The following is an 8,172-nucleotide window of genomic DNA, read 5'->3' as shown; positions in this document are numbered from 1 at the left end:
ATTACTATTTCAACATTCTTATCTATTGCAAATCTTAATAGAATTAAGAAACTTTTATGAATGAGCATAGAAATTAGATTTTAAATAATTTTGTCACTCGCATACAGGTGACGTAGTCAAAGTGTTAATGATGCAATTAATATAATTTAATAGTTTCACTTAAGTTGGATACGTTAGAATTAACAGTTAATTTTTGTATAAATAATTTCGAAAATGAATATCTTATCGGTGTTTGGGTCAAAATAATTGGTACAAGTAGCTTTTTCAAGTGTCGGTAATTGGGACATCTGCATTATTTTTATTCTTCATTAATTTCACATCAAATTTATGCTTTCTACAAGTATTTATATATATATATGCAACAGATGAACAAAAAATCATGCTTAATGTGTCGGTAATTGGGACCCTTACCCTACAGTGCACGTTACAGTGCATTCTTCTAGAGCACATTGAGCGTTACAAAATAATATACATCCTCGTCCAAAAGTATTGGAACTATATTTATTTAGCATAAATTATAATATTAAAAATAAACAAACATGGAAAATAAAGAAGAAATAAAGAAGAAGTAAATTTAAGAATAAGTTAAAATAATTCAGGCAATTTCCTATCGAATTTTCTGCAAGCCTTCTGATACTTTTGTAGGGGGGTGTACGAAGCACCCGGACACCGAGCGACTGCGATCTCTTTAAAAATCGAACGAGAATCAACGTTCTTGGAGAAAAAGCGCTCGTTTACGATTTGGTCCAGCAATTAATAATTAGTTTATTGGGTTGTTGGCGGTGAAACGTGCTCGACGTGCGGAACGCTTTAATTGAAATTGGAGCAGAAGCGGCTCCGTGGTCAATATTCCATGAATATTTTGCACTTGCGAAAGAACTCCATGAATGCCACCTCCTCTGCCGGCATTATTAAATCGCCGGCGTCTACCGTAATGTATTGTGCGTTACGTATTGTCGGTGTATGAAAACAAGCGCGAACGGCGCCGCGCCGCGCCGGGATAAAGGGAACGCAACCATAATATGCTGACGATAATGAAAGTGTGTTGCCGGCAAGAACGGTCAAAAGTGCCCTAAATTCGGCTCGCCGCGATGTCGAAATACGATGAAGCTACAAATAACTTGTGCCAGCAGAAACCACCGCCTGCCGAAATATGGCTTTGCAATCGTTATTTGCAACGTTGTTTGTTAAATACGGGCCTTGAAACGCGACGCGGGCGACCTTTACCGCGATTCCGTGCCAATTCCCGTGATTCCGTATTTAATTGTTGAGAAAATATTATTAGCAACGTTATAAGCAATTATTATTATTTTTATTATTTAAATTGGTTTCTTTCATGAATTCGGACGTATTTTGAACGAAGACTTTGTGGAAATTGTGGAAGCTTTCATTGGACGGATGTTTTTTTAAACATTGTTTATACCGGCCTTTATTGGCAAATTTTTGACAATGGATTCGTTGATAAATTTTGTCAGTATCTGATTTATTATACTTGTTTCTTATTTTTGGAATTGTAACTCAATTGTGATTATAAATGTTAATTGAAAATTCGATATTATTTCACTTTATATATAAGTACGATTGTAATATTCAATCTTACTAACTTGGGCACACTTACAATGAAAATCATATAAAAGACTATGACTTTTCTTTTTGGCTTCTTTAATATTATAACTTTTAACAGCAACTTTCATTGTAAGTTAATTGTGATTTAATATCATTGATATTTCAATCAATTAATTTCAATCAGAACTTTGATTTCAATTATCGATATTTATTAAAAATTTGCGGTAACCTCAATGTTATTATTACTGTAATTTTCAAGTTACTTTGGGCACGATTTCAATAAAAATTGTGTAGGAACTGTATTTGAATGATCTTAATTCTTTTCCTTCATTTGATGTTGCAACTTTTAATAGCACATTTAATTGTATCTCTTATAATTTACTACCATTATCTTCAGAACAAAAATTGTAATTTAATTATGATTTACATTAAATACAAGTATCCAATACATTCGAATATACTGTAATTCGAATATACCGTGTCGAATATACTGAATATACTGTAATTATCAGACTGCAGACTTTTATGCATTTATGGCAAAAATGTGTCACACTGTTTTCGACTTATCAAAACTATTCCAAGAAACAATTTATTTTTACACAATGTAGATATTTCTTACAACCGTGTTGGAAAATTGATATTTTGCATAAAGATCCGCAGTTTAGTAATTACAATTATATGAAAACTCGATAAAAATTATAATAACTCCTTGACAAGATAATTTAAGAGGCTTGTCTTAAATAGAACACCCTGTATAACTAGCGTTGACATTTCCAAAATATCACCGTAAACATTAACATGTTCAACTTTCTGAACAAACCCTCCTCAGGCCGTCGTAAAGAAGCAAGCTAACAATAAGTAAATAAAACCGCAGCGTTCATTCGACAGAAAAGTGTACTTTGCAAGTGCAGGGACGTACTCCTTGGAAAAAAGATCACACTCCCCGACGTTTGAGCTTGACACACAATGTAAAATTACCTTGTTCAACTTTCTCCTATTTACTACAGAAACAGCGGCTCTCTCGAAATACCATCGTTCCGACTATTGTACATACAATTTCATTCTCAGCCTCAGTCTAAGTCTCAGTCTAAGTCTCAGTCTCATTCTTAGCCCCATTCTCAGACTCACTCCCATTCACAGTCTTACACTCAGTCTTAATCTGAGTCCCATTCTCGGTTTCAGACCCATTCTCAGACCCATTCTCAGACCTATTCTCAATCCCATTCTCAGCCTCATTTTCAGCCCCATTCTCAGTCCCATTTTCAGTCTCATTCTCAGATTCATTCTTATTCTTATTCTCGCCCTCATCCTCATTTCCCGAAGCCAGTCCCCGCCCGTGCTGCTCTACGTCGGAATTCAGCACGCTCAGCACTATTGCGTTCCGGAAAAAAGTGCGTGAGCGGTGTCGTCACACCGAAAAATCGGTTTAAAAGCCAGCCAAATCGTCCAAGCATTCAGTTCGCTACGATTGTTCAACCGATTCTACATCGATGAATTCGTTAACAGCATGTCTGTGCGGTTTGTTGGTAGCTGCGATGGCAGTGCAAGCAATGCCAGCTGGCAAACTGGAGACCAAGATGGCCGAATCCTCGGCGATCAGTCCCAAGGATTTCCATTTGGAGGATGCGGGTGCTGAGAAGGACAGGCTGAAGAAGCAGGCGTCCTTCTGCGTGGAGATCCGTCCAGGTGCTCAAAATGGACAGCAGGTGTCTCAGGATGGGTCGCAGATGAAAATGCAGGGCCTGAGCGTGGTGCAACAATCGCAGGTGGCGCCAAAGATGCAGAGTTACAGCTTCCAGCAGGCCCCGCAGCCTGTGCAGTCTCTGGGAGTCTTCCAGGCTCCTCAGGTAGCAATTGCGTCGTGCTTTCTAATTTACCATGCTTCTCTCGACGCATAAATTCACTATGATCTGCATGTATCTTGATTTTGTGTTATTTCTTGAGAATCGTGAGAGATTTAAAGTTTTCGACAAAAGTTGTTCGTTTTTCGTAAGAGCTCTCATTTAGTAAATAATTCATCGATTGTTAATTTCGATCGATGAAAATGTACACGTAATTCTCCATTTTGTGTCATAAGTCTTTGTAATTATTTGTATAATTTAAAGGGAGAACTTATGCGTTCGAAGTTTTTTTTATCGCTTATGGTTACAGTAACACTTAATTTCTCGGTGATTCGAAGAATTTATTCGAAAAATTGATTCAAAGGATGTCTTCGAAACGTTATTCGAGAATTTATTCGAATCATTATTTGAATGTAACATAATTCGAATAAAACTTTACTCGAATCATTATTTGAAAGAAACTTTATTCGCGAATCATTATTTGAATAAAACTTTATTCAAATCATTATTTGAATTCGTTATTTGAATAAAGTTATATTTGAATAATTTATTCGAAAGATTAGTCGAATAAAATTTTATCCGTAAAATTTATTTTCAAACTGTACGAAAAAATATTCATAAAATTTATTCGAATTGTTCAAATGAAATTCTACTTGTATAATGTCCAACTCTGCTATTCCGCCATATCGTTGATTTCATCGCCACTGTGAATTCTGTTGGCGTAGTACCGATCTCCAAACTTCAACGCTAATTGATAGTTCTTAAAAATTCGTACCGACGGAGCTTGTGTGTGTTATGAAATAGTTTTCCATCCTCAGGCATACGTGGTGCCCCAGCAGTCGTTCGTGGTTCCCCAGCAGGTGGTGCCCCAACAGGTGGTTCCCCAGCAGATGATGCACCAGCAGGTGGTCCCTTCGGTGCAGACTCTGCAGATCATCCAGCCATCTCAACCTTGCCCTCAGGAGTCGAAGGTGCAGATCGTAGAAAGGAGAGTCGAGGTCCCAGCACCGACTCCAGTCCCCGAAGTGGTCACTGTAAAGCCCCAGCCCCAGCCCGAGAGGATCGTGGAACCGCAGACTCAGGTGATCGAGACCATTAAGCTGGTCCCAGTGCCCCCAGTTTGCAAGGATAAACTGGTTGTCGTGCCCTCCAAGCCCATGGTGGTCGTTCCTGAGCCAACTATCGTCAAGGTGCCTCATTGCACTCATCAAAGCGAAGGGATGACCTGCAACTGCAATCAACAGGCGATAAGGGCTGCCGCCGTAGGACCTGTTGATCACATGCATCACATGCACATGAGGGCTCATACTCATCCCATGCACCTTGGCAAGATGATGACTGACTTTCGTTTCCTCAAGGACCCAAAAGCTTAGAGGTAGGTGAGGAAATGTGTTAAATGAGCATTATTTAGGGACTTCGGAGTGTTAACCAACGCGGGGGTGCTATTGAAATATGAATTCAGGCAATTTTATGAATCTAGGGAATTTCGGTTTCATGAATCGGTGGCTATCTTTCGGGGATTCACAGTAAAACAGGTTAGGGAAGTTTTTGTTTATTTGTTAACCTGGTTTTACGAGATTCACAATGTTGAATTCTGGGGGAAATTCTGTTTTATAATTGCATCAATGCAGAACAGAATTATTTGGAACTTAATTCAAATGGACGGGTTGACTTTTTTAGATCCAAGTTCAGGAAATGTGTGGTTATGTTTGTCAGTTTCCGGCACTCTGCATCGAGATTCCTTCAAGTTAGATGCTTGAGTAAATTGATAGTTCGTAGGGTTGAGAAGGAAAAATTTTCAATTCTGAGTCTAGCAGTTTGGGGAATTCTTGTTTTATGAATTGGTGGCTATCCACAGGGATTCGCAAAGTGGCAAACTAGAGAATTATTGGATTATAAATTCATAACAGTGCAGGTTACTTACGATATTAAATTCTAGGGGATTTTTTACTATGTAGAGCAGAATTGTTTGGACCCATATTCAAATGAAAAGTTGATTTCCTTTTTAGCTTCAGGTGTAAAAAATGTGAGGTTATGTTTAACAGTTTCAGACATTATAATATTGGGATTCCTTCGTGACAGAAGCTTAAGTAAATTAATGGTTTTTCAGCTTGAGATTTTTCAGTTTTTCAGTCCAGGAAATTTTGTGTTTCATAAATTGCTGGCTTGTCTCTGGATATTCAGTGTGTGGCAAGCTATAGATTTGATTTATAAATAGAATGTTTGGGGACAGAGTGGTGGTCTAGTGAAAATGTTATTTTTATAAGTCCATCTATACAGTAAATATCTATTTTAATCTTTATTCAAACGAAAAGTTGATTTTTTAGCTCTGAATCTAGTAAATGTGAGGTTACGTTTGGATACTTTTGCAGCACGACGTATTTCTTACACTACAAAATTAAAATTTCTTCTCTTCTTCTATAAGATGTTTAATTAAACGCATGATTCATGGGGCTCGGGCAAAATCAAAAAATATTAAACGACCTTTCACGAATCCGTGGCAGTTTAAGGCTAGGGAATTATTGGTTTATGTGCTGGCAACAGCGCCTAGGGGATTCAAAATGTGGACTTTTAGCAATTCATGTGAAACAAAATAATTCAAAACTTTATTTCATTAATCCTGAGTGATTTTTATTGAAGTTTCTGGGATTATTAAATAATAATTATTAAGGATATTAAATAGACGGGGACATTAAAAGAGGGAATTAAATTAACATTGCAAAAATTCGTTATCCGATGCGAGAATAATAATTCCAACAATGTGTAGATTTATTTCAGCGAGCCTGGTGAAACTGCGAAATTTAATTTCGGCACATTCTCTGTATCGCAGATGAGCAATACACGTTGGATTTTCTGATGACTCTACAGCGAACGCGATGACGATCGATCTGTAGGACTCTAAAAGTAGATTCCGATGTAATGCTTCTGTACGCTCTGCGAGATCAAATAAAATGAAAAATTTGATGATACAATCACGTTGTTCAGCCGGCTAATTAGCCAACAACTCCCTGTAATAAATTTCCTACGAGCTAATTTAATTCCCCATCGGAAGTTTCCTCACCAATATTTAAATCTTCGGTCCCTCTATTTATTTTAAATTACGCTTTTCGGTTCGGCGGCTTTTCACGTGAAATAATTACACGCCGTTTAATTTATCTCATTACGTTCATACTTGCTACAATTACGTCATTGATTAAACAACGAACAGCCGTACTTTTAATAATGACTCGAACATTTGATACGATTTTAACACACTTCCCGGCCATTAATTCTTTTCAGTTTCTATTCTCATCGTTGTTTAAATAATTTATTAAATGGAAGGTATCGCTATTACGAAATATTTAAACAATTTCGCAAAATTAAGCTAAAAAAGGTAGTAGGCTCCTATATACTTTGTGACTTTTATATAAATTAATTTCGAGCGATGGATAAGCATATAATTTTATAAATTTGGCATACTTTGGGCAGACTTGGCATACTTTTACACTGTCCGACACGATTTTTGGGTTCCTATAGCCACTATGAAATTCTTGTAGAGCTTCACTCCCTGAACAAGAATCCGTAAACCGAATTACTCCATCACCCTCAGTTTTTTAAATAAACGAACTTTTGTAAAAACCCAAAATTTTCGACAAAAATGAGGTATTGCAAGAGAAAAGTAAAAACGTTAGAAAGTTCTAATTGGTGTTGAAAGATAGAGGAGTTACCAACTCCAAATACTCTGGTGTGATTTTTTGTGTGAAATATAACACAGTTTGGTGATTATTATCCACAGAAATATGTAAAAAAAAACAGAACATTGAAGTACTAAACAAAGTTCAAATATTATTTACGAAAAGTGGATGCCCCATTGGATCTCTCCATCGGTGTCGATTACGCGTAGTTTCGGCCCTGTCAGACAGAGAGAAGCGAGCAGCGAAGCTCATGGCGGCAAAACGTCGTGTACATGTTGCCGTCGAACATTTTCTCGATCTACTCGAAATGTATATCGTTCCGACGCTTTTACCGGGCCGTTTCTTCTTCAGAAATGTCTACAGAATCCGATCCTGGGTAGAGTTTTCGTGCCGAACAAAAAACTTTTCGTAAAAATACAAAAATATTGCGCAGAAACTGCTCACGTCGACACTTTTTTAAATTTTCACATTAATTTATTGTTATTTAGGACCAAAAACAATTAATAAATTGCATGCCATTATATTCGGGAAACTCTCCTCTATCTTTTAACACTAATTAGAACTTTCTAACGTTTTTACTTTTCATGCAATACCTCATTTTCGTCGAAAATTTTGGGTTCTTACAAAAGTTCGTTTATTTAAAAAACTGAGGGTGATGGAGCAATTCGGTTTTCGGATTCTTGTTCAGGGAGTGTCACAATCTTGTCGGACAGTGTAATTAGTGATATATAAATTGTGACAATTAATATCGTTTTTTAAAATCGTTTTACACTCTAAATTACATACACATAGCTTTACTATTAATATTATGGCATCGACATAAAAATATACGTCATTAAACGTGCAGCAACGCTTTTACGCTTTGAAAGATCTTCGAGAAACAGGTCTGTCAATTAAAAATATTGGAAAAAATTATGGCATTGGCATTAGAACAATTCAACGCATTCACATGATGCTACAAAAATGAATGCGCTTGGAAACGAAAATAAACGCGAACTTCAGCGAAGAAAAATAGTAAAGCTACATTATTACGATATACTAAATAAAAAATTATTATCATGGTTCGTACAAAGAGGGATACTAGGAGACCG

At 36.8% G+C, this 8,172-nt stretch overlaps 1 protein-coding gene across 1 annotated transcript; it reads left to right on the top strand.

Annotated features, from left to right (window-relative positions):
- Nucleotides 1-3,086: 3,086 nt before the first annotated feature.
- Nucleotides 3,087-6,379, top strand: LOC143261996 (uncharacterized). Its single transcript, XM_076528018.1, has 3 exons — nucleotides 3,087-3,413; nucleotides 4,226-4,782; nucleotides 6,238-6,379. Exons 1-2 carry the CDS (start codon nucleotides 3,102-3,104, stop codon nucleotides 4,778-4,780), a joined length of 867 nt encoding a protein of 288 aa, XP_076384133.1. The 5' UTR covers nucleotides 3,087-3,101; the 3' UTR covers nucleotides 4,781-4,782; nucleotides 6,238-6,379.
- Nucleotides 6,380-8,172: the final 1,793 nt, after the last annotated feature.

This window comes from Megalopta genalis, unplaced genomic scaffold, assembly GCF_051020955.1.
Source record: "Megalopta genalis isolate 19385.01 unplaced genomic scaffold, iyMegGena1_principal scaffold0082, whole genome shotgun sequence".
NCBI lineage: Eukaryota > Metazoa > Arthropoda > Insecta > Hymenoptera > Halictidae > Megalopta > Megalopta genalis.
Note: the sequence above shows the minus strand (reverse complement) of the source record. Positions and strands in the feature narration are given on the sequence as shown.